Source organism: Mustela nigripes, chromosome 3 (genome assembly GCF_022355385.1).
Source record: "Mustela nigripes isolate SB6536 chromosome 3, MUSNIG.SB6536, whole genome shotgun sequence".
In the NCBI taxonomy this organism is placed as follows: Eukaryota; Metazoa; Chordata; class Mammalia; order Carnivora; family Mustelidae; genus Mustela; species Mustela nigripes.
In genome coordinates this window covers 178783127-178809870 of record NC_081559.1, presented here as the reverse complement: position 1 = coordinate 178809870, position 26744 = coordinate 178783127, and the positions used below count along the sequence as shown (strand labels likewise).

At 43.5% G+C, this 26744-nt stretch overlaps 1 protein-coding gene across 2 annotated transcripts in view; it reads left to right on the top strand.

Annotated features, from left to right (window-relative positions):
• The window catches only part of SNTB1 (syntrophin beta 1), a 228020-nt gene that overhangs the window by 87321 nt on the left and 113955 nt on the right, over window positions 1-26744 (top strand). For both annotated transcript variants that reach the window (XM_059395095.1, XM_059395094.1), the window contains exon 2: window positions 12159-12378. In XM_059395095.1, coding sequence (XP_059251078.1) covers window positions 12159-12378 — 220 coding nt within the window. The remainder of the gene's footprint in view (window positions 1-12158; window positions 12379-26744) is intronic.

Genomic DNA, 26744 nt, shown 5'->3' with positions numbered 1-26744 from the left:
CCCTCATGTAAACATTATTCATCCTGGGGCACCTAGGTGATGCAGTTGGTTGGGTATCTTACTCTTCGTTTCAGCTCAGGCCTGATCCTGAAGTTGTGAGATTGAGCCCCATGTCCGACCCTGTGCTCAGTGTGGAGTCTGCTTAGGTTTCTCTCTCCCTCTACCTCTGCCCCTCCCCACCGAGCCCTCCTCCCTCCCCACGGTGTGCACTCTCTCTCTCTCTCACAAATAAAAATAAATAAATCTTAAACATTGTCCAACCTATTAGGATTTCAGCTATGGACAAATGAGGGTGATAAAGAGGGGAACCATCCTCTCCTTTTGTGATCACCATATTTCGATCATTGGAGCCTAATGTCCTATTTATTATGGGGGCCATCGTTATGGAAATCCCTGGAACTCTCCTTCACAGTAACTATAATGTAGGTTTTCCTATCCTGCATGCTACAGTGATGCTTATTTTGAATCCACAGTGACAGAATGTTCCATCTTATCCCTATTTTATATATATATATATATATATATATATATATATATATATATATATTTTTGTGGGGGGGGGGGGGCACGTGTGTGAAACTCTTAAAATCTTAGTTTTATCTTCTAAGGCTTTGGGTGCCTCTTCCAGCTTTATCTAGGAACCTGAAGTATAAAAGCAACATCTGGCTTATCTTTTTATTTATCAAGTAATCTGGCTTATCTTTTACTTTAAAGAAGGCCAAACACTTATGTATTAATAGTTTATACGACACTCAGGATGCTTTGTGTATTTCTGCAGAGTCGAGCCATGATCAGTGAACCCTCAGTATAGGAGTGAGATTTGGGTTCAATATGAGAAAAGGAATCTATGGAAGACATTTCAGACAAAATGGTGTTTGAAGAGCTTGATTCCTAAAATGTTCATGGTTGGACAAACAGGACTCAGGCAGCAGCATTTGGCTGCATGGGGAGGCAGTGTAGAGAGGGCAAGGGAAGAGCTCGTTCCCTTTCTAGTGATCAGGACTGGACGCTTTGGAGCTGGGATGCATCGGTCCAGGTCCTAGCTTGTCAGTCACTGCTCTGAGACCTTGGGCAAGTCTCTCTAGCCTCCACACCACTCGCCTTTCTTGTAAGGTAGGCATAATAATAAACCTACTTCATAGAATTTTTTTTTTAAGATTTTATTTATTTATTTGACAGACAGAGATCACAAGTAGGCAGAGAGAGAGGAGGAAGCAGGCTCCCTCCAGAGCAGAGAGCCTGATGTGGGGCTTGATCCCAGGACCCTGGGATCAGGACCTGAGCCGAAGGCAGAGGCTTTAACCCACTGAGCCACCCAGGTGCCCCCATAGAATTGTTTTTAAATAAGCTAATAGACCTCAGACATTTTAAGTGAGGCCCCATGCATAGTAAGTAGCCAATAATTGCTAGTTATTGCTACTTTTCTAAAGTTCCCAGGGTTGAATCAGGCCCACTGCCTATTTTAGTAAAGAAAATGTCATTGCCAGGCTGATTTGTTTGCATATAGTCCGTGGCTCTTTGATGCTAGAATGGGATCGTTGTGACAGAGACTCGAAGGTCCACAGGCTCCACCAAATTTTCTTTCTTGATTTTTTCCAGAAAAAGCTTGCCAACCCCCATTCTACAGGATAGAGGATATAGACTTCTGACCTTCATCTGTTGCTTCTTTGTCTTAAAACTTTGGACATGTGACAAATATCCTCTGGCCTCTTCTGCTTAGTTATAAGACTCCTCCCTAAGAACAAATCTGTGAAAAAGATCCTATTAACATTGCCATTCATTTGCTCAACAATTCCACGTTTGACAGCCGGACATTGTGTTCATTGCTTGGATATAGATGTGAATGCCACGTTTTCTTTTTCTCTAGTGAGCACTTACCATGTGCTCGACACAGTTCGGAGCCCTCTGTCATTTGATCCACCAGCAGCTCTCTGAGGCTGGCACCTCTATTTATCCCCATTTTACAGATGGACAAATGGAGGAAGGAAATGCAACCTCGCAGGTCATTGCCTGCCATAGGTGCAGAGGCACCTATGATTTGAAACTATGTACTGTGACTCCAGACTTTAGAGTTTTAACTTCTCCTGTAGAGTAGTCACTCAGCTGGGAGGGCCTCCTGCTTGCACCAGAGAGACTTGTGTATAAATAAAGAACTGTGATGTGTAAGTGCTCAAGTGTGTGTAAGATCATGACCACGGTGTGTTGCGTGGCATAAGCCCTCCCATAACATTTCTGTCCCGACGCTGCTGCTACCAGGAGAGGTCACAAGGAGCTTCAGGTTGGCGTATCTGGAGGTCTTGAGGAGGTTTTACCTGAACTGAGGCTTACAGGATGCAAGTTTTCCAGAAAGATGTTTCCCTGCAGAAGAAACCACATGTGCAAAGAGCAGAGGCAGGAGAGAGCCAGCGTGCCATGTTCAGAGAATGAAAGGTAATTTCTTCATGGCTGGTGTGTGAACTGTGGAGACCAAGAGGGAGTCAGTCAGCTGAGATGACAAGACGTGGGCAGGAGCCGGCTTGTGAGGGGCTCTGTGTGAACTGGGGACAGACCCCAGTCCTCCGGGGTGTGTGTCCTTCAGAGCAGTGCCCTATATTTATCCCCCACATGCATGGACACCTCACCATAGGCAGCTCAAGGGTGGGCACCCAGTCTGTCTTGCTGACTGTGATAATTCCAATACTCAGGGCCCTGTACGTAGCTGGAGCTCATTAAATGTTGTATTAATGGATAACCAAACCAGTCAGTGTGTTTCTGAGCCGTGTGAGGACTCATGGGATAGGATAACCCCCTGGGTCTCTGGAGGCATCTCTGGGGGCAATAATTTTGCTTCGTTGAAAAATTAGGGCAGAATACATCGAATCACTGTACTATCTAAAATAGGGTAATTTTGAGATAGATTTTTAATAGGAGGCCAACAATTACTAAGCAAATTCATAACCAGTTTATTTTACTCCTGATGCCACACATTATAACTCAGTACCATGTTGTACATAAACAATGAATCTTGGAACACTGCGTCAAAAACTAATGATGTATTTTATAGTGACTAACATAACACAATAAAAATAAATAAAAAATAAAACTCGAGGGGCACCTGGGTGGCTCAGTGGGTTAAGCCTCTGCCTTCGGCTCAGGTCATGATCTCAGGGTTCTGGGATCGAGCCCCACATTGGGCTCTCTGCTCAGCAGGGAGCCTGCTTCCTCCTCTCTCTCTGCCTGCCTGTCTGCCTACTTGTGATCTCTATCTGTCAAATAAATAAATAAAATCTTAAAAAAAATAAAATAAAATAAAACTCGATACCCTCACCCAGAATGTCCTTATGACTTCATCAGTGACTTGGGGTCATCCTTCAAATGTCCCTTAGAATCCTGCCTTGAAGGACCCCCTTCCCCAGTGGAAGGCAAGAGAAATAAATACTGGTAAGTGAGAATGAGAATAATGATCCTTCTAGACAACTCTGCAAACCAAAGGAAAAGTGACTTGAGTACATAATCTCCACATAGACTTCCTGTCACATGTGTCAGATGCCCATAGAGTTTGGTTAAAAAGTCACAGGATACATCCAACCTAAAATCCAAGAATGGGGCCCACATTTTAACAGAGCTATTTATTGGTGAAGACACAAAGAGCAAGGTGAGGTAAGAAAAAACTTAAAAATATATATATATTGTCAGAAGAGGCAGCTTCCCAAAGAATTGTAGACCGTTGGAAGGGTAGGGACTTCATTTCCCTCTCTTGACGGGTACGGAAAATGAGATCCGGGAGGGCAGTGACTGGCCCGGGGCTGGAGAGCTAGTTAGTGGCAGAGCTGAAGCTGTAACTCTGGTCCTCAACTCCCAAGGCCAAATTCTCTTGCCAGCTCAAGACTGCCTCCCCTGAGGTTCGCAATCCTGAAGATTTATTCCTTCCTTCACCATTTCTTGGCCTTTTTGGAAATATTGATGATCTCCCTTCCACTCCTTTCTTCTCTGAGATGACCTAGGCTAATGCCTTGAAGGGAACATCTTAACATTTCTGTTAGCAGATCCCCTTGTTACCAACCTGTCCCCAACCTGCAACCTTCACCCACAGTCCCAGTGCCCAGATTTCTTGCCTCCGGCTGGTCCCCTCTCAGCTTCCTTCACATTAGAAAATGCCCATTTTGTGTTCACCTCCCCCAGAGTAATGAAATATTTCTTTCCCTTCCTGTAATCTGGAAATCTGTTTTTTTGGGTTTTTTTTGTTTTTGGTTTTTGGTTTTTGGTTTTTTTTGTCTGTTGTTGTTTCTGTTGTTATTTTTAAGAAGAAGATTTGCACGTGTCGGAGGGACTCGCTGGCTGGCTCCGGAGCAACCAGCCTGGTTGGCAAGCTGATTGGATTTGCCGCAAGCATTTCCTCATTAGTAGCCTGTGTGTTGCCTCTCCTTCCAAATGTCATCTGGCCGCTTCAACAAAGATTTAATTGTGGCAACTTGGGGCCTTCGCAAACGTGGGCTCTGCGGAAGGCTCTTTGGAAAGCCTCACTGCTGCTCGTCCTTGAGATGACAAACCAGAAACATATTGAAAGTGACTTGGTGCATTATTGGTTTGAAGACCACTCCTTCTGGGCTCCGGTCCCCCTCCCGCTTTATTTTTTTGCAAGTGAAGACTGGAATGTTAATTGCTCCACCACAGTTTTTTAATTCATGATGCCCAGAAAGGGCATGGTTTATTAATTAGTTCTGATTATGAGCACCCTGAACTGGGGCCTGGCTGCTTCTTGATCGGTTTCAACAACTCTTTGCCTGAAATTACGGTCTGTAAGCACATGGAGGTGTAATTATGCAAACACTAGCTGTTAAACCCTCTATTATGCATACGTATTACAATATCTTAAAAGGCATTTATTGAAATGCCATAGTTTAATAGTTTAGGCTTACAGAATCAAGCTCTCTTATGTGACAGGCAATAGCCACTTAATTGGATGTTTTCTCCCAGTGCATAAAAATGTTGGCTTAAATACACACACATACACACACATTCAATTAATTAAAAAAAAAAAAGTGTGAGAAACAGTAGTACCTCGTCGTTAAAAGCATGAACTGTGGAGCCAGGCCGACTGGCTTTGACTCATGCTTCTGCCTTTTCTCGCCCTGTAATCTGGGGATATGACTTAACCCTTTCCTGACACTGCATCCTTGGTAAAATGAGGACTCCCATCACGGAATTGTTGTGAAGTTCTAATGAGTTAGTACACAAAAAACACTTAGTAGAGTTTCTGAAATCTAGTCATTGTGCCTTTTAATGGATCTCTCCAATGCATTTATTTGTACGGATGCGGTATAATGTCTAGTTGTGATGGGCTAACAGAATTAGGGGCATCTTTGTGTGGTAGAAACTGAGAGTCCTCCCCCTAATATCTGTTCTCTTCTTCTTCTGCAACAATAGCCTCCCTTCCCCACCAGTGCTTAGCTGGTTTGGCACCAGAGTTAAGAGTAAAATTTCTTTTCCTTCTAGACATGGCCGTGTGGCTAAATTCTGGTCTATCTAGAGTGTGTCAGCTTCTTAAGGGAGGAAGCGTCGTGTGTCCTACACTTCTTCCTCCTTCCTGCTGATGGGAATTTGGTCAAAATTCCCATTTTGGCTGGAACTCAAGCAGCCATCTTGGGTTATCAGATGCAGAGCAGGAAGGGGGCAGAGGGCTGAGCTCCTGACAGCTTTAGGGAGCAAAGCTATCCTGGCAGCTCTTTTCTTTTGCTCTAGACTTTTAGTCAAAGAAAAACAAACCTCTCTATCATTTAATACACTGTAATTTGGGATACCTGTTGCAGTCAAATCTACTCTTTGGGTAACATTTTACCCTCCCTGAATTAGACTGTCCTCTCCTTACTTTAATTGCAATGTGAGGAATTATCTCAAGAGTCTGAAGCACAAAGAAAAGAAAAGGTTTCACACATGCTTTGTTTTCTGTTAGAGGCACCGCTTTACCACACCCAGGAGTGACCGCACTGTTCTTACTCTCTGCTTGAGGGGAGAAGGGACTTAGCCTCAGGCCTCCCTTGGTGATTAGAGAGGGACAGCTCAACAGTAGAATTTTCCTCATAACTGATGACCAAGTTTGTAGCAAGAAGGGATATTCTCACAATTTTATCATCAAAAACCCACCAGAAGCTGTGGGCCCTTGGAGAAATCCAGTGGCAATGTTCTGTTGCTTTCTTTGTTGTACACAAAACCAAGTTCTCTTTTCTATACATGTCAACAAGAAGCAAGATTCCTGAACAAAGGGGCTTTATGCAGGGATGAGTTGATGTTACCTGTTCTTCCTCAAGACTGATGTGAAAATATTTTGGTGATTTCAGCCTATCTTGTTCAGGAATGGTAATGATAATCTCTTTGTTTCCTTGTTGGTTTCCCCCTCCTCTTGAAATTGAAAACTTGTTTTCTGGTGGTACCAGAGACCTCTGGACTCATTTAGGGATTTGGCTGAATCTTCCTCACAAAACTTGTGAGAGGGAAAGGTGATCGATAAAGTTCTCTGAAGAAGCATGGTTTCTAAGGAGAGGATTAGCCTACTTGAGGTTGAAAGCAGGATGACCCCTTACTTCACTTTGTCTTGACTGGGAAGAACACGGGTATTGTTTATCGAAGTTCAGTCAGGTTTCTTGAAGTCCCTCAGGAAAATCCTTAGCCTCTGGCATATTCTCTTAACTTCTGGGGCTCCAGTTAGACATATCGTAGACCTTCTCACTTAATCCTCTACATTTCTATTCAGTGTTATCCATGTTTTTATATTTTCATGCTACCTTCTATAAAATGTCTTCTGATCTACAATTCACTAATTTTTTCATTGATATGTCTACTATTGAAGTTTTAATTCTGGTTTATTTATTATAATTATATAGCAATACTTCTTATTTTGGCTACTACTACTAGATATTCTGTTTGGTTATTTTACCAATCTGTTAGGTCACTTTTTAAAAAATAGTCTCTGAAAGGGACACCTGGGTGGCTCAGTCGGTTGAGCATCTGACTCTTGATTTGGGCTCAGGCCATGATCTTGGGGTCTTGAAATCAAGCCCCATGTCCAGCTCCATGCTCAGCAGGGAGTCTGCTTGAGATTCTTACTTTCCTTCTCCCTTTCTCCCTCCTCCCTACTCTCTCTCTCTCTCGCAGATAAATAAATTAGATCTTGTAAAAAAATAGTCTCCAGAAGTTTCTCTCAAACTTTCCTTACATGGTAAACTGATTTGTTGCTTTGTAGTTTCTGTTGGGACTGTCACTGCTCTCCGTTATTTTTACTAGTTCTTGCTCATACTACCTCGTTTCTATGTGAACAACATTTTCTTAGAATTTATGCTGCTTATTGCCCTTGAAAGTGATTCACAGGGACTCTTTGAAGCCTAGGATGAAACTGTCTTCCTCTAGAAGGGATTTGCATTTGATTTTGCCAGTGTCCTAGACTTGTCTAGCTTGGGACCTCCTTAAACCAGGTATAAGATTAACTTAAGATCTCATGTCACCTACTCACTTCCCTTACCCCTTTTCTAGGCTTATATATATATATTTTTAAACAGGGACATATATTTTTGATCATCACACATGGGCAGTGTAGTCCTCAGCATATGATGAATGACTGGTGGATTTTAGATGAATGCATAAACCTTTAAATTATCATCCCTACTTTGTTAATGTATTCTGTCCTTATTTTCAGTTGGTCAGTTGAAAGGATTACTATTTTGAATATCCAAAATTACTATTTTGAATTTCCAGTCCTTTCTTCAAGGTATTGCTGCATCTTCTCTCTCTCCTTCATAAATTCCCCAAGTTCTATGCCATATAGGAAGTGGTTACCTGGTCAGTATTTGCTTCTAGGCTAGGACTTGCCATACTTCCCATGCTTCTGCCCATAGGTGGGTCAAACCATATATTTCTGGGATTCATCATGCTTTCCATGGCTATTTTGAGTATAGCTCCAGGTACCTCTGACAGTAACTCCCCATGGCTCTGTAATTAATGGGTCTACTTCTGCTGTCTTTTCTCTTTAGTACACCTGATCTTACTTTGCCAGAGTTCTCTCTATAGCGAACCTCTGATTCTGTCATCGCCTCACTCATAGACCAAGACCACTATGGATATCACCACTGCCTATGGAATAAAGTCCACACCTGTTAGCTTGTCATTTTTGCCTCCATTATCGAGGTGTGGTAGCCAGATTTCATTAAAGAATGTGACCTCTGGGGGGCACCTGGGTGGCTCAGTGGATTAAGGCCTCTGCTTTCGGCTCAGGTCATTGATTCCGGGTTCCTGGGATCGAGCCCCGCATCGGGCTCTCTGCTCAGTGGGGAGCCTGCTTCCTCCTCTCTCTCTCTGCCTGCCTCTGCCTACTTGTGATCTCTGTCTTTCAAATAAATAACTTAAAAAAATAAAAAAAAAAGAATGTGACCTCTGGGAAGTCAGACCAGCTCCACCACTTACCAGCCACATAAGTTAAACTTCTGTGCATGATTGTGCTGTGCGTAAAATAATGCTAGCCTTGGAAAGGATAATATATGTAAAGTTCCTGGTGTCCATCAGAATAAGAATAGCCTTCCATGACATTTCTTTTTAGCAGAGTCTGAAAGGAATAGCAACTTACTCTTTCATTGCTTGCGGGTATGTGGTTATTCAGAAAGTGAAAGATCCCTTACCCATTTTTTCTCTGGATCTTTGTTGTCTTATAAATATGGTGGTGCTTTGAATAGTCATTTTGAAGCTTAAATGTGGAAAGACATGTTAAGTCGCTGGTTCCATAGATTGTTAGGTATATAAGAAATGTTGGTTCTTTATTCCCCTTCAAACCGAGGCCCAACTTTCCTTTCCTTTTTTTTTTTTTTTTTTAAGATTTTATTTATTTATTTGACAGGCAGAGATCACAAGTAGTCAGAGAGGCAGGCAGAGAGAGAGAGGAGGAAGCAGGCTCCCCACTGAGCAGGGAGCTCGACATGGGGCTCGATCCCAGAACCCTGGGATCATGACCGGAGCTGAAGGCAGTGGCTTTAACCCACTGAGCCACCCAGGCGCCCCCAACTTTCCTTTTTTATGGAATGCAATATGATCTGTAAATCAGAGTACATTATATAAAAGAGGGACTGTTATTCCTATCTCTACTTTTTAAAGTCTTTTCTACCCTTTAAGGCCAAGTTCAAATGACACCTGCTTCATGAAGCATCTCTGCGTTCCCACTTAACCACACTCACGCCTCTTCCATCTGGAAGAATAATAATACAACCAAAGGAGAGCCTTCAAACTGTCTCAGCTGATACTTGAATTTCCTGTATGTAATAAGTTTCAGTCTATAATGTACAAAGCTAAGCAGTGTTCTAGCTTCTACTAAAATGTTTTTAGAGAGAAAAAAAAATTCAGTGTCTTCAAAACAGGTCTATTTACTCCAGCTTTGGACAGCTTACATCTGTCCTCTAAATTTTCTGCATTTGTTCCTAGGTATGTTTGTGTTCCTCTTTAAGCATATTGCCCAGGAATAAACAATATTCTTTAAAAATACACCTGTCCTTTGGGCGCCTGGGTGGCTCAGTGGGTTAAGCCGCTGCCTTCGGCTCAGGTCATGATCTCAGGGTCCTGGGATCGAGTCCCACATTGGGCTCTCTGCTCAGCAGGGAGCCTGCTTCCCTTCCTCTCTCTCTGCCTGCCTCTCCGTCTACTTGTGATTTCTCTCTGTCAAATAAATAAATAAAATCTTAAAAAAAAAAATAAAATAAAATAAATAAAAATAAAATAAAAATACACCTGTCCTTTCTTCTTCTCTAACAGCACCTTGTGCTAACAGGTTTGTGGTGACCTTGGAGCTGTTTTCTCCTAATTGCACTTATATTCACTTATATTAAGTGAATTATATTCACTTATATTAAGACCCTGAAATCTTCTTTTCTTTTTTAAAGATTTTTTTAATTTATTTATCAGAGAGAGTGGGAGAAAGCGAGCACAGGCAGACAGAATGGCAGGCAGAGGCAGAGGGAGAAGCAGGCTCCCTGCTGAGCAAGGAGCCCGATGTGGGACTCGATCCCAGGACGCTGGGATCATGACCTGAGCTGAAGGCAGCTGCTTAACCAACTGAGCCACCCAGGCATCCCTGAAATCTTCTTTTCAAATGTTTTGGTACTAAATGACATCTCTGTCTTGAATTAGTATGGCTATTTTTGATACCTGTGGTCGAGTTCCCTAATACTTGTCCATATAGTTTGCATCTTGGTGTGTTTGGCTTTATTAAATCACTGTGAACCTAACTGGTCACTCATATGCCTGGATTCAGTTTCTTGTGAGTTCTTCCGGCATACTTTATTCTTGTTATAACACTCAGCTCATTCTGCTTTGGGCTGTCGTTTATGGATTTGTATGAAGTCCCTGTCTTAGGTGGGGTTCCTGAGAAGCAGATCCTCTGTCTGGGGGATCAAGCAGTGACTCTGTAGCTTCCCAAACTTGATGGCTTCTGTTGGGTCAACACCTGTTTTCTGGAACAGGTGGGCAGCTAAGAGTTGTTCTCAGCCAACACAGAGCATCTAAGAAAAACGTGCTCAGGCTGGTGGAAGGGATCAGAGGGGACCCAGCAGCATCCACTAGAGTCACCCATGATTTTGGATTCTTGAGGATGGAAACTACCTATTGCTTATTTTGGTAGGCTCTATAAGCCTGGCCCCATGTCTTGCCCCATAAAGGTGTTAGTTTGTGGACTTGAATCATCAAAGATCTGGAGTAAATATCCTCCAGTGTGTACCCATTCCAGTCCACTGCCATTTGTACTAACAGATAGCAGTAAGGAACTTAGCCACACTCCCCTCTACAGAGCAGCACAGAACTGAACTGTGTGAGCGACAGGGAGAAGGGTATGGAAGTTCATGTTGCACATTCTAAGAATCTAGTTGGCCTCTCAGTACAAAAGCTATCTAAGGACCAAAGGCTTAAATTCAGAAGAGGCAAATAACTTCTTAAGCCCGAGGAAACATATCAAAGAGCAGACTTTCGGTCTGCTCCACTCAGCTCTGGAAATTTTTTTTTTTAAATTTTATTGAAGTAATAGGCGCATATTGGCCAAACATAAAAACGATATAAATGGGTTAATAAGTGAATAGTAAAGTCTATCTTTCCATCAGCTTGGCTTTTATTTCCACTCCCAAGAGCTAACTGCTGTTAACATATTCTTATGTTCCTATCCGGAAATGGTTGTATATATGCTAGCCTATGAATTTATGATTTAGGTACAAAAGATTACAGTATGTGCACTTCTCTCTACCATTTTTAAACTAATAATAGATCTTGTAGGTCTTTCTTCATCAACACATCTAAATCTATCTCATTTGTAAAAATGACTATAGATGTCTTACAATTTATTATTTTTATGATGGACATGTAGGTTGGCCCTAGTTTTCAGCTCTTACAGAAGGTATTTTTGCTCTTTCAAGTTCTTTCCATGCAAAATAAGTATCCTTTTATGTGAGGGGTTTTTTGGTTGTTGTTCATTTGTATGTTTCTTTGCATATATGTTTTCTCAGCACCCTTAACTTGAAAAGCCTGTTCTTAATTCTGAATAGGGGCGTGGTTAGAGAACATGGTGACCAGAACCCCTGCTTGTTTATGGAACAATTACGTGTCTTTAAGCCCTATGCTTTCTCCTCCACTTGTCTTTCAGCCTCTTCACCAGAATGTATCTTAAAGTCAGAAAAGATAAAAGTTGCCATCATTGAAAAAAGCTGAAATTAATTCTCAAGTTCAGGTCATTGTAATAGCAAGTTCTAAATACCACTTTGCGGGGAGCTGGGTGGCTCAGTGGGTTAAGCCTCAGCCTTCGGCTCAGGTCATGATCTCAGGGTCCTGGAATCGAGTCTCGAGTCGGGCTCTCTGCTCGGCAGGGGAGTCTGCTTCCCCCACCTCTCTCTCTCTCTCTCTCTCTCTCTGCCTACTTGTGATCCCTCTCTGTTAAATAAATGAATAAAATCTTTTAAAAATAAATAAATAAATACCACTTTGGTATAGAATTTAAATAACAGAAAAATTGTTCTGAGAGGAAAAGAACTTGTGAGTCTTGTTCAGAAATTAAGAGGTTGGGGATCAGGAGCTCGTCTAATGCAAGTTTCAGAAACACAATCAGACTTTCCAGAAATTCCCCCTGACGCGCTTTAAAAGCACCGTTGTTGTCCGTTTCCTTGCAGTGAAATACATGCGAGAAGCCACCCCCTATGTGAAGAAGGGCTCCCCGGTGTCGGAGATCGGCTGGGAAACGCCTCCGCCCGAATCCCCTCGCCTCGGGGCCGGGCCCTCCGACGCCCTGTCGGCCGCCCAGCCCTGCTCCTTCCACAGAGATCGGAAGAACATCCCCCTCAAGATGTGCTTTGTCACCCGGAGTCTGGCCTCTGCTGACCCTGAGAACAGGTAAAGAAGGCCAGGGGTCTCTGGGTCTCAGCCACGGGGCGGCCGCTGAGGGTGTGAGGGCCGTGCTCGTGTTCGCCAAACACTCAGCAGGTCCCAGAGAAAAGCCTGGAAGGGCCCCGCCGAGATCCCGTGTGTGTTGAAGCGGCGGCCGGCCTCGCTCTCTTCCTCCGTCCTCCGTCCTTCCTGTGATCCTCATGACTCACCTTGTGCTGAGCTTTGCTTCTGGGAAGAGTTAAGAATTGGAGTCAGGATCCTAAGTTGGTCTTCCCTGGTTGCTAGTGTAGGTGACTTTGGGCCAGTTCGGCAAACCAGTAACCCTGTTTTGTCATCTGTAAAATGGGAATCGTTGAAATAGATACCTCACTGAGCCAGGAATCCATGTGAAGTGCTTAGTGCAGGAAAACCTTCACGAATATAAGGTAATAATATTGATTATTAATATCGGGTAGTAGTAAGCACGTCAGCCCCCCCGGACCTCGGTGCCCTCAGCTGCGTGCTCAGAAGTTTCCATGAGAGGATCCTTAATGCCGTTTTCCGCTCTAAACCTCTCTTTTGCTCAAGAGAGAAAAAGGAGTGGCTTTGATCCAACCCTGGAGTGATGTTTCTCCAAGTCCGCACATGATTTCTCACACCAGGGGAGAGATACATCACCTAGTTTGTGGTGATTATAAAAAGTTTAGCGAGACAAGCAAATATTTGGGGGCCCTCTAGATATCTTACTTTAGCTCCTTGGAACAAGAAAACATCTATCTGAGAGGAAAAATAAGAGCTGTGTGGAGGAGAGGGAGCGGCATTGAGCCAGCAAATGGGGAATCTTGGAGCTCTTGGCATCCGCATTCAAGTGCTAAAAATAGGGACAGCTCCACTGGCCCTTATTTGTAACATGTGTGGGACAGCTGCAACCCACCCGAGCAGGATGTAGTTGGCTCTGTTCTGAGTCGCTGATGGGGAAAAGCCAAAGGGAATAGGGAGAGGAAGTTACCTCCTTGGCTCAGAGCTCAGAGCTTTTTTTTTTTGCTCTCTTCCTAATAAGCTCGTTCTAAGGAATCCGCTAGCCTTTCTGACTCCAGCGGCTGCAGGATCTAGCCTGCTCCTCTCCCATACCAGTTAGGTCTGCCCGGGGATCAGAGCTGCGGTTGCAGGAGAGAGAGGGGAGTGTCAGCCCAAGAGGAGTCAGAGCAGGCCGACTGGAAAGGATTCAGCTGAATTCTGCCATAAGCTACTCCAACCTGCTCTCTGTTTTGTCCTGCCTGGTTTCTGCTGATGTCCTGGGCCTGCAGATGGATGTTCTGTTCACTCGGGGCCTGATCTTTCCTGGTCTCCAGCCTACCCAATCAGACAAGTCCTTTCTTCCAAGAGTCTGATGTCTAAGGTGTCTAAGATCTGGTGCATTCATAATTTACCAAGTACCTATCTCGTGCTGGGCATTACGCTAATTACTTCAGCCTAGAGGCTGCCAAGTGGCCGCTGACAGGTGTACCCAGCCCACAGATATGGCCTGTCCAGTGTTTTAAAGAAATTGGAATTACTTACCACATCGAATCATTGGGAAATTCCACATGAGAAAGCCAGATTTCTGCTTTTCTAGAACCATGGAAAGATCTGGTGAGATGATTTGGCCCATTTTGCTGCAGGCGGGAGCCCAGTAGAGGTTTCTCCTTGTATAGCGGGGCAGACTCTCCTGGTCGCTCCTATTGCTGTACCCTTGGTTAGGGGGCGGGGGCGAATTCTGTTAGCTACCTGCCTGCTTCTTCACATCTCCTGTCCAGTCCTTAAATCTGTGACCCCCTTGGCCCTCTTAATGGCCCTCTGAGTTTCGCTTTGTCCCTATTCTGTAGATAAAAAAACAGAGGCTCAGCTCTTATATAAGTTCCAAACATCCTAGACCTAATATGTGGTTTTCCTGGGTTTCAAATGCAGGCCTGTGTGGGTGAGAGCGTCAGCTTGCCAATACCAGAAAAATGCAGAGACTAGAAAGTGTGGAATATTGTAGAAAAGATTCATGCCTAGGGAGAGAGTTTAAGTCAATGATTTCTAGGCTGTGGACTGTATGCTATAACGAAGGCATTGAATTGTGTTTGAGAGAATATTCTGTTTGAAAGAATATTCTGGGAGACATCAGGTCTTGGCTCAAACATTGGAGACTTCCATCTTTAAGCCAGAAGAAGGAATGTATTTTTAAAGTGGTATATCCGTGGTCTTCAAGGCCACCATTGATGGGAGGTATGGAAGGCCCTCTCCTGCCAGGGTGTGAGAACCACAGGGCAGGACTGAAAATGGGAATCCAGCTAAACCAGAGCATCCGAAGGGGACTTGTGTCCGGACAGACCCAGAACTGTAGATAATGAGACTGACCTCTGACAGTGTACATGTGTATCAAATCACCATGCTGTCCGCTTTAAAGATCTTAACATTTTGTTACTTATACCTCAGTTAAGCCGGGGGCCGGGTGAGAAAAGAGCATGGTTTTAGGTGAGTCTTGACCCTGGTTGAGGAAGAGAAGAAAGGAAAAAGGAAACAAATATTTTATGGAACTCTGGTTACATGCTGAGCCAAGTACAATGTACCAGTCAGGAAGGCAGACTCTGCAAACCCTGACTCGGGGCTGAGCCCAGGATAAACCTAGCACAAAGTGGTTTTAAAAGGCAAAAACCAAAGAGATGGGCAAAGCGTACAAGGTAAATGCAAACTAACAGCGCTGACCAATGGTACCGGTTTTGATCTGGAAACATGATAAGGTAAAATGCAGACTGAAAGCATGAAACAGGACAAAGGACAGGTTGCTGCTAAAGGCCAGGGTGCACGAGGAACGTTGACCACTTGTGAATGCGCACCAAATAACCCAGCAGTGGCCTTTGCAGCGGAAACTGTAGAAGACGCGAGACGAAATAGAAATGTACTAATAGCAGGTAATTCAACACACTCTCCGTCCAAGTGGACAGAAGGTCAGTGAGGATACAAAAGACCCAGACAACATAATTAATAAGGGAGATAGGGATACATCACACACTCTGTGCACTGATAACAAAGAATACATTTTCCTTTCAGATCCGAGATAAAACATTGATGAAATTAACTATAGATTAGCTCACCAAAAAATGCAATAAATCTCCTGAGTTGGAATACCGTACCCAGCATTCTCTGAGGATAGTGGAATCAAAGGAGAAAATTATTTGCAAAACCAAGGCACAGAAAGCCTTTCTTCTTGGATTTTTAAAAGCTCTTTGTGAAATATCTCTTGGGTCAAAGGGGAGATAGAAACTGAAATTGTAACATTTCTTAAAAGCTGAAAATAATGCATATGTTAACCATGAAAGAGAAAGAAGGAGAAAGGGAGAGTTGACTCCGCATCAGCTAGATCCACGAAGGAATCGGGGTTCTACCACTATGTGTGAATTTAAGCAACTATCTCATTCAGTCTAAGTAATGACCCTGGGTTGTAGGTACTTTAATCTCTATTTTATAGACAGCGAAATTTAGTTCAGAAATGAGAGCTGAAACAGACGGTAGGTCTAGGGTTCCAACAGGAAGCCTGGGTTCTTAGTCATGATACCCTAGTTCCCTGTGACTTCAGCACCTGGCAGAATGGCTCTCCTGAACCATAGGGACAATGGCCAGGGCTTAATGGGCTCCTGGATGCTAAAACCTGAGCGCTGATGACAAATGCCACAGCATCTTGGGGCTAATTCCCTTGGCTGGTGACACACAGCTACTTAGAGTTTGCATTAAAAACTCCAATGTTCAATTTCCCAAATAGAAACAGCCATAGAACAGCAGGCAGGATTGCTGCTCTTTCTATGGAAAAGGTTACCCAGCAGGCACCGAATCCACAAAAATATGCCACTGCTAGTGGTTGTCAATGATTACAACACTTTTTAAACAATTCTGCTTCATAAATACCTCGTTGTTCATATTGAGCTCTTTGCTCGCCTAGTCCAGGGCTATATCCCCCGTTCTGTAGACTCTTTGGACCTATTCCCTACAAGGCGCTTCCTTTCTAACTTGCCTCTTCCCCATCCTCTACCATGTCCTCTTCACTAATCTCAAAACTCCACAGTATTACATAAAAACCTTATAAGGATCTAGATCTTCCCTAAGTGTCCAGTTCTACCCATGTCATCATTTATGGCCCAGTCACCCTTAAATAATTCACTTCCCTGACATTTCCTAGGCACCTTTTAAAATTCAGCATAGGTAAGGCACTGGTCCCACTCTACCTTGTGTGTAGATCTATCGTGGCACCCTTTATAATGACTTGAGATTTTTTCTTATGTACCTACCTAGATCTTAAAGTCATTAAGACCCTTGAGGTCTGGAACACCCTTGTTACCATTTTAAAATCTCAGCTTTCTAGAGCATTGCTTGATACAAAGCAGGCTTTCAAAAATATATGTTAACGATAAATGGCAGATTCACCCGTCCATTTTCAGTATTCTTATCTTCTCAAACTTTAAAAGAAAAAAAAAAACTTCCATTAAATAACCTTGAGAATAAAAGAACAAATAAAAATGCATTTCTAGGGGTGCCTGGTTGGCTCAGTGGGCTAAAGCCTCTGCCTTTGGCTCAGGTCATGATCCCAGTGTCCTGGGATCAAGCCCCACGTCAAGCCCCTCATCGGGCTCTCTGCTCAGCAGGGAGCCTGCTTCCTCCTCTCTCTCTGCCTGCCTCTCTGCCTACTTGGGATCTCTGTCTGTCAAATAAATAAATAAAATCTTTAAAAGAAAAAAATGCATTTCTATTCTGCCAGGCTCAGCAAACTTAAATAAATCAGAAAAACCCATTAGTGAATTTTGTTCAAGTAATAAAACCAGTCTGGACTTTCAAGGCAGCCTAAGCAATGCATTCTCTCCATTCAAGAAATTAAATTGTCACCAAGGCTATCAATACAAGAGATGCTAACAGACCTTAAAAAGTGTTTTTTTAGGGCACCTGGGTGGCTCAGTTGATTAAGCGACTGCCTTCAGCTCAGGTCATGATCCTGGAGTCCCAGGATCAAGCCCCGCATCCGGTTCCTTGCTCAGCAGGGAGTCTGCTTCTCCCCCTGGCCCTCTCCCCTCTCATGCTCTCTCTCTCTCACTCTCTCAAGTAAATAAAGAAAATCTTTTTAAAAAAGCGTATTTTAGACAAGGAAGCTGGAAGCCACTCCTCCTGGGATCAGGAGAGCCTTGCCAAGGTGGCCATTATGGAAATTACTATCTTAACGAGACCCCCCCCCCCAATCTCCTTTGGGCTGTTCCTAAGGGCACTGGACTCCCTAGGTAGATGCCCCCCCTCCCCTTGTGGTCACCCGGTTTGATTCCTGATGGGGATCAGAATTTTGGATTTCATTTTTGCTCATCAAATTAAATTGCTTTCTACTCTTGACTCCCCAGCATTGCTCCCATATCACTTTATTCTGAATCTTAGATAATCCTGAGTGCTTTAGTTCACATTTGTAAAGACATGGTCTTTTGGCGACCACCAGAAAAGAGTAATCATTTTACCATTTTAGCCTTATTTCCTCCTTTTCCCAGTGTTTAGGAGTGCTGTATTGTCTCCCTCACCCAAAGCTTATGTCAAGTTTTCAACCATACTCTTTAAACTTGGAATACTATTGAAAAGGCCCCTCTGTTAGTCCATCTGGGAATGAGGAAGATTCACACAATTCTCCTCTCCATCTCCTCTCCACAGTAAATCCTTGGATGTGAAAAGGGCTTCTCTTAAGAGGCTCATGCAGTGTGTACTTTCTTGGTTCTGTTTTCTCAGATGGACAGACCATGGTGGACTCATAATGGAAAGTATTGCCAGTGTACCATGATGGCATTGCATTTTGCAAAGGGAAAATATAAAATCGATTTACAGTGGAGCTATGGTCAGTGGACACAGTTTTAGTGTCTAAAACAAAGGCCCAAATTAACCACCTGCTAATATCAGTGAATAAAATTCTGGAGTTGAGGTTAGAAGAGAGGAGTTTGAATCCCAGCTCTGTCACTTGGTCCTTTCACTTTAGATAAATTACCAAATCTTTCTGATTTCTGGCTTCCTTATGTATACAGTATGCTTGCTAAGCTGACCATGTTTAACTGTTGTGATGATTTGGTGCCAGTGTAGACATCCCCCTAATTCCAGGCAGCATAACTGTGCCATGAATGCAACTTTCTTTTTTCTTTCTTTCTTTTTTTCTTTCTTTTTTTTTTTTTTTAAAGATTTTATTCATTTAACAGAGAGAGATCACAAGTAAGCAGAGAGGCAGGCAGAGAGAGAAAGAGAGAGGAGGAAGCAGGCTCCCCGCCTCGCAGAGAGCCCCATGCAGGACTCGATCCCAGGACCCCGAGATCATGACCTGAGCTGAAGGCAGAGGCTTAACCCAATGAGCCACCCAGGCGCCCCATGAATGCAACTTTAAATCAGAATACCTCCGTCCTGGATACAAGGGGAGGAAGAAGGTTTTGTTTTGTTTTCCCCCAGAAGAAAGGAGTTTCCAGGTCACCTCCCCAAACTGTTGAGCAGAGATTATTTTGTAAGACATTCTTTCACAGAGATTTTTATCCTTTGGGGATTTCTGGTTCTGTGCAGGAAACTCGTTCCAGTTTCCCAAGTCATGGGCTCACAGACCCTTAACTGTCATGTATGTATTGAACTCCAAGTCCTCAGCACCTCCCACTACTGACCCACTACCTGCCATGACCCCACTCCACTCTACTTTCTAAGAATGCCTTACGATCAACTTGAATAATACCCACCACTGTTGTTTTGAGTGCCTTCCCATCCACCTACCCACCTACCCCCTTTTTGATTGACATCTGAGGGTTTCCTTTTCTTTTTTCGCAAGCTCGGTAGTACATTAAAGCCCAAACAAGCAAACTTTTCTTATTACATCTTACCTAGTATATCCAGGTGTTCACAGCAAAAGGATTTCTGAATTTGTGTAGGCCACCATGGACCTGGAAGCTTCCTCACATGTCTAGGTTAAACTTCTACAATCATGTATAAAACTAAAATCAAACAAACAAAAAAACCCATGAATATTATCTTTTGAATGATCTACCACTTTTATTAGATAGTGCTGACTTCTCTCCACCACCAAGAGCACAGTTTTGGTCATGCTTATTCATCTGTCTGTCTCTGTCTCTTACCTCTGTCCCTCTCTCTGTCTGACTGTCTGTCACCTCTATCTACTACAGCCTTTATTACATATCTATCATCTATCTCTTCTTGCTTCTTACCTAGACAACCACTGAAATAAAATGAAATCTTTTTATTCCTCTAGAAGGGTACACATAAAAAGAGAGATGATCTTTGTGTTTGATGCAACCATGCTCACATTCTGCTTTTGAGAAATTCATGAAGTGAAATACATAGTAATAAGTTCAACAGTTTGCTTAAAGGTGGTTGGGAAGGGGAAGTTCAGAGAGGTAGGGGTGAATTAGTAAAACATCTGAAAAAGGAAATGTCCTAAATAGTTGTGTTCTCTTTTAAGTATCCATAGTTAGGCAAAGTAAGGGGACATGGCTTTAGCATTCACAATAGTCCTAAGAAAATAGAAAAGATACTCCTTTTCAAAAGTTACTTTATTTTATTTTTAAAGATTTTATTTGTTTATTTGTCAGAGAGAGAGAGAAAGCACAAGTAGGGGGAGCAGCAGGCAGAGGGAGAAGCAGGGTCCCCAATGAGCAAGGAGCCCGATGCAGGACTGGATCCCAAGACCCTGAGATCATGCCCTGAGACAAAGGCAGACACTTAACTGACTGAGTCACCCAGGCGCCCTCAAAAGTTATTTTAAATTACAGTTGAAATGTTATTAAAACAATAAAGACAGTTTAAAAAATCAAATCGGTCTAAAAGATTTATTATTAAAAAATAACGGGTGTTTATCATTCTTTTTGAAACCTGTTTGTAAACTAATCACGAGACACATATCTGAGGTCTCAGAGATTTTTTTCATATTATGTATTTGCTCGGTTTTCTTTTTCCTGCGTCCCCTGTTGCAAAGATGACCTCCTGGATTGATTTTCTAAGTCTGTTTCTTTCTCTCTTACCTCTGTCACTTTTTTTTTTTTTTTTTAAACTATATTTTTGGGACCTTTCTCATGAACACAGTGTGTTTAAATTTCAGCTATTATGTTTTAGCTTATTATTCTCTGGGTGTTCCTTTTTAAAGGAATTTTGTTCTTAGGGATACTGTATTTTCCTCTTACGTGTTGAAGACGGTTCGTTAGCTTTGTTTTCTTTGTGCTCGTTGTCTCTCCTGTTGTTAGTATTTTTTTTTTTTTTTTTGTCTCTGTTTGGATCTTCATCGGACCTGCTGGAGTTTTCCTCAGGTGTTTGGTGATCCTTTGCTATCTGCTCTTTTTTTACACTGAGGGATGAAGAAACCTATTGGAACCTTTGTGGGGCGGAGGGGGAGGAATCATCTGTTGGTGGAAATTCTTATACAGTTACTGTTTGGGAAGTCAGCTTTACCAAGAGACCTCTTCCAATTCTGCAGATGTTGGTGTTTGGAACTTTGGTCTGGGTCCATTGAATTACTTTCGAGAATTATCCAGTCTTTGGGTGGGTACAACCAGGAGAACACCTGGTTGAAAGCTTTCTGAGAGCCCCATCACTCAGCTTGCAGACCTCACATGGGACCTTGTTTCTAGACCTGCATCACCCTTAACTCTCTCTTTCTCTCAGAAGGTTCCAAACCTCTGCAGGTGTCCAGAGCCAGGAACTCACACTTCTCTAGAATTCTACAGAGAATACAAGCCCTTTAGATTGTAATGTTCTTGGCTCCTTTTTCACTCTGCAATTGATCACTGGGCTGTCTGTCCTCAGACACTGTCTGATCCATTGCTATCTGCCCTCTAGACACGTGGTGAGCACTCATTCTCTTGGGCTTAGATATATTTTACTGGGGTCTTTTAAGGGAGTGGCGATGAACACGAATGGCCAAGTCACTGTGTTTCCCTCCCAAAAGAACCCTTGCATGATTTGCATCTTTGTATACAACAGAGTGCACAAAAGGTTCATTTTAATGAGCTTGAAAAACATTTTCCTAGCCTTGTTATTTTTAAGAAAATCTGTTCCCTCCATAGATAAACTTGAGTATTCATCCTAATTATCATATATTTTTAATCAGTGGGAGATAAATTAGTAAGGTTTCCCTGGCAATGGTAAGCTAGTAAAAAGGGGCATTTAACTATTTTTGGGTAGCCTTGAGAAAAGGAGTTGAGGAGAATGCTTACCAACCATGGTTCCGTGATTTCATCAATACCCAATAAGATGAGTTCATTTTAGTTCTTTCCCGTGCCTCAAAGTACCATTCCAGGAAAATCTCAGTTTCCCCTCTTCTAAGAGCATTTCAGGAGGTTGAAGTTGACCATCTGGGAGCTGAGAGACTTTTGCTAATGTTGACTCTCAATATTTAGGTCTTGATCCTTTGCTCTGGATACATTAATTGAACTCCATTTGGTTTACAAAAAGCTGCCCCAGGATTTTCCAGCTGAGATAATGAAGCCTCTGAAAATAGCCCAGTGCTCTAATGCAGGCATCTTCCATTCATCAGGTATCACCTGCCATGGGATGGGTACAAGAGGGTGAGAGGGGGATCCACAGAGCAAGCCCTCCCCTCCTTCCTCAGCTCGCACATGTAATTTTACTTGCCTCAGCATGGATGGTTTGGGGGCACAGAGAAGCATAGATACAATTAGACAATACCTACTTAGGCATACATTTCCTGTGTCTGTTGACAGGTGCCTTCTTTGCTCCTAAACAATACTAGGATAGGAATTTTCACATTGCTGCAACATCCAGCCTGGTTGAGATTTCTTTCATTTTCTTAAATTTCAACATTTTGATGGACAGTCTTGACCCTTCGGGGTTTTGGCTAGGTCCTGAGCTGCCGCAGTGGCAGAGTGCTTGCCCTGACTCACCTTACTGTTGGGGGAGGGGGTGGAATGTGTGCAGACAAGCGGACAGTTACAGAACAGACCCTAAAAGGCGAGGCAGAAGGAAGGAGGTTCTGGAAGCTCCTTCACGGGCACACTACCTAATCCAAAGTTCTGTTTCTGGAGGGGGGTGGCGGGTGCGATTGTCAGAGGAAGTGATGTCTGGTGCTGAGAGTAAATAATAAAATAGAAGTTAGCCAGATCCAAGGTTGGGGATGGCAGACAGAGAGGGTATTCTTGGCAACAGAGATAGTAATAAGTCTAGGCACCGAGGCAAGAAAATGCATAGCGCTGTTTAAGAACTGGAAGTTCCATCTCTTTGGAGCATTCCATGGGAAGAATGTGTCTAGTGTCTGTGGACATGATCAGAGACATGTCTGTGGACATGATCAGAGCTAAGCCATTCTATGTTAGACGGGAGACTGAGGCTGGGGGAGCAGTCAGAGGGCTACTGCAGAAATGGAGGTGAGACATCATCCTGCCCGGTACTAGAGCAGAGCAGGAGCACTACAGAGAAGTTGGATGAATTAGAGAGATTTTAAGGACCAAAATCTGCAGGAGTTCCTGATAAAATGGAATGCAAGTTGGTGCAGCCTCTTTGGAGAACAGTGTGGAGATCCCTCAAAAAATTAAAAATAGAACTTCCCTATGACCCTGCCATTGCATTACTGGGTATTTACCCCAAAGATACAGATGTAGTGAAAAGAAGGGCCATCTGTACCCCAATGTTTATGGCAGCAATGGCCATGGTGGCCAAACTGTGGAAAGAACCAAGATGCCTTTCAACGGACGAATGGAAAAGGAAGATGTGGTCCATATACACTATGGAGTATTATGCCTCCATCAGAAAGGACGAATACCCAACTTTTGTAGCAACATGTACGGGACTGGAAGAGATTATGCTGAGTGAAATAAGTCAAGCAGAGTGAGTCAATTATCCTATGGTTTCACTTATTTGTGGAGCATAACAAATAGCATGGAGGACATGGGGAGATAGAGAGGAGAAGGGAGTTGGGGGAAATTGGAAGGGGAGGTGAACCATGAGAGACTATGGACTCTGAAAAACAATCTGAGGTGTTTGAAGGGGCAGGGGTGGGGTGGGAGGTCAGGGTACCAGGTGGTGGGTATTAGAGAGGGCACGGATTGCATGGAGCACTGGGTGTGGTGCAAAAATAATGAATACTGTTACGCTGAAAATAAAAAATAAATTAAAAAAAAATGGGCTTCAAGGCATGAGGCAAAAGAAGTCCAGAAGTAGTTTTGCTCTGTCACCTGTAGACATAGAGCTATGGTCAGTCATCCCTGAGTCCTACTGCTAGGTGCTTACACTGGCGTTCAGTGGAGGGACCAAGGACAGGTGTGTTGTGGTGGAGGGTGGGAGTCGCTAGAAGCACAGGACAAGTTTCAGCCTTTGGAGATACTGCCTTGATTCAGAGTCAGAGTCTGACTGTCTTTTGATAGTCTTATGTCCCTGCCTGGATTCTCCAGCAAGGTGAGAGGAGCAGCGTGTCCTGCATTTCTTCTGTACTTGCCCCCGTTCTTAGAACAGTATGGAGGAGTCCCTCAGTAAATACAGAATGGCAATTGCAGTGATGCTAGGCAGGGTGGCTGGTGTCACTCCTGAAAGGTTAACTGAAGAGTGTTTGGTGAAGGGACCATTTCCAGAAGGGCAGGTTGCTATTAGCGGAACCAGGGACACATGGAGACACACCCAGGGCTCAGCCACCACGGGACTCTGCTTCTGCCCTGGGGCCAGAGCAGAGAGAGAAATTCCTGCCACCTGGTGAGGCCTGGAACCCTGAGAGGTACACCGAGGCCCAGGGAGGGTTCGGGGCATGGCCATATCCCTAACCTAACCCCCTCCTGCCCTAGCATCTCCTCTTGGTGCTTCTGATTGGCTACGTACAACTGGACACCAGAGTAGACATGTGTAGACATGTGTCTGCCCAGACACATGCTGGGTGGAGCTGTACTTACAGCACTGAGCAAGGCAAAGAAGAGCAGAGAACAAATCTGGAGGAGGCAAAAAACAGAAAAACTAAAATCACAAGAAGCATTTTTACTCGGCGAATGGGTCTAATGTATATGCAACAAATGATACCTAGTTCTGAGAAAAAGGTAGTTTAATCAAACACTTCACTTCCTAACCTTGTTGGATAAAAACATCTCGGACAGCCTCAAATCCATATTTACAAGGTGCTGCTACATAAAAGGTGCTATGCTTCTTCTAAGTTTTGATTAAGATTTTCTTTTTTAAGATTTTATTTATTTGAGAGAGAGAGAGAAAGAGAAAGAGCACAGCAGCAAGGGGGCAGTGGGAGAGGGAGAAGCAGGCTCTCTGCTGAGCAGGGAGCCCAACCAGGAGATTCCATCCCTGGATCTTAGGATCATGACCTGAGCCAAAGGCAGACGCTTAACCGACTGAGCCACCCACCGCCCGGATCGAGATTTCTTTTAGGCCAGTGATGCTCAGGAAAAAAGCCTGTTAACTTCATTCCAGGCGGGAGCTGAGGATGGGCCCGGCGGCAAGACGTGGTCAGGGCGCCTTAGCCGAGAAATGAATGGCTTTCCTGATGCATTGTCGTCCTCTCCTCGGAAAGCAGACGTGCAGCGGGAGTGTCCTCTTCCTTTAGGACAAAGCTGGGGAATGGGGGTAGGAGTGCTGCAGTCCCTGCACCAAGCCGGCTTTAACAGTGACACTGCCATAGACACACGGAGATGTGAGGAACTGTTGTTTGTGCCGTAACTGTTGATCAGTGGCGTGAAGACTGCAAAATCCTTTTCATGTTAATTTTCTCTCATCTAAAATGCCAGATCATTTACCCTGAAGAGACACACTTGCGGTTGGAATGTGGTGCCTTTCTTCCCCTTAGAATAAAACCCTCTCCTCCACCTCTGTTATGAAACACACAGGAAAGGCCAAATAGTGCAATTTGTTTTTGTTTCCTGTACTGTTAAATATTCAGGCAATCAGAAGATGTTTCCTCATGTTACCTGGAAACAAAACACTAGATCCGGCCGTTAGAATTCTGAGAGCTGGTTTTCTCTGGCAATATTTTTTGTGGGATGTGTTATGCAATCTGGAGATGATTGACATTCAGGCCAGGCCAGTCTGAGTTTCCTTGCTAGCTCTTCTATAAATTATCTGCATGACTTTGGTCAATTTACGTACCTTCTTTGAATTTTTTAAATATATAAAATTAGGGAGATAGTGTTTCTATGTATGTACCGTTTTAAGGATTAAATAAGGTACGTACCTAATGTCTTAGTCTGAAGTAGGCACTTAGCAAATGGCAGCCTCTTTCCGTTTACCTCTTTTATTCTAGAAATCTCCATTTCTCAAAAGATCACCAAAGGATTCTTTCAGTGGCAGGAAGATGCGTTAAGCATTTTTTTTTTTAGATAGTTTTATTAAGTGCCGGGAAAACCCTGGGTAGAATACTGAGTTGAAAAGTATACGACAGCTGTTGGGACAGATGAACACCACACTGTGACTTTATACGTTTCTCTGTCTGATGCCGCAGCCGTAGGAGCTGGCAGCTTGAAGAAGTGGGTCAGTTTGCAAATAGTATCTTTAATTTCTCCAGGAAAGACGGAGACAGGGTTTGAATCACTAAGCAGGGGTGGAATTTTACCACGGCCACACAGTTTTTTAGAAATACTCCAGTAAGCCTTGATGGCAGAATTCACCAGCCTGCAGCCAGATACACAGAGAAGGAGAGGGACAGATAGAACAGCGTGCGTGTGCACGAGCCAGCGAAGGAATTGGAAGCAACATTTCTCTTGATGCCGTAGTCCTCTCAGAATCCTGTTGACTTCAGTTGCTACGAGGCTTCCAGGCTTCACGAGTCTATTACCATGAGGTATAGTGCCCAGAGTTAGAATAATACTGTCCGTGGGTGACCAGCAATGGAGAACATGGGTTTCAGTCATTTTTTTTGTTCCAGTTCTACGATCTTTTCTGCTGTGTTCCATCCATGTTTTCTTTTTAATCCTTCTTAAAATGGGAAGTACACCATTTTGAGACAGATGCTTATAGCTTTTGAGGTCTTGGAAAAGAGAGAAGAGCTAACTAGTAATACCAGTCCTGAGCTAAGTGAACTAACCAAACCATTTATAAACCAGTGTTTGGAGTGGCTGAAAACTAATGAACTGTAGCTCTCTTAGAAGTCTGCGTGTTGCAGTGGAAAGAGCTCATGGCTTTGAAAACTGAAAGACACTAGGTTTAAATCCTGGCTGTTTGTGATCTTGGACACCTAATTTTAACCCTATAAGCCCCAGTGAATCCATCTGTAAATAATAAAATAATGAAAGCATAGTAAGGGCCACTTTTTAGGATTTTTACACAGATTAGATGTGCTCAAGATGAGGGGTAGGGGTGCCTGAGTGGCTCAGTCATTAAGCGTCTGCCTTCAGCTCAGGTCATGATCCCAGGGTCCTGGGATCGAGCCCCACATC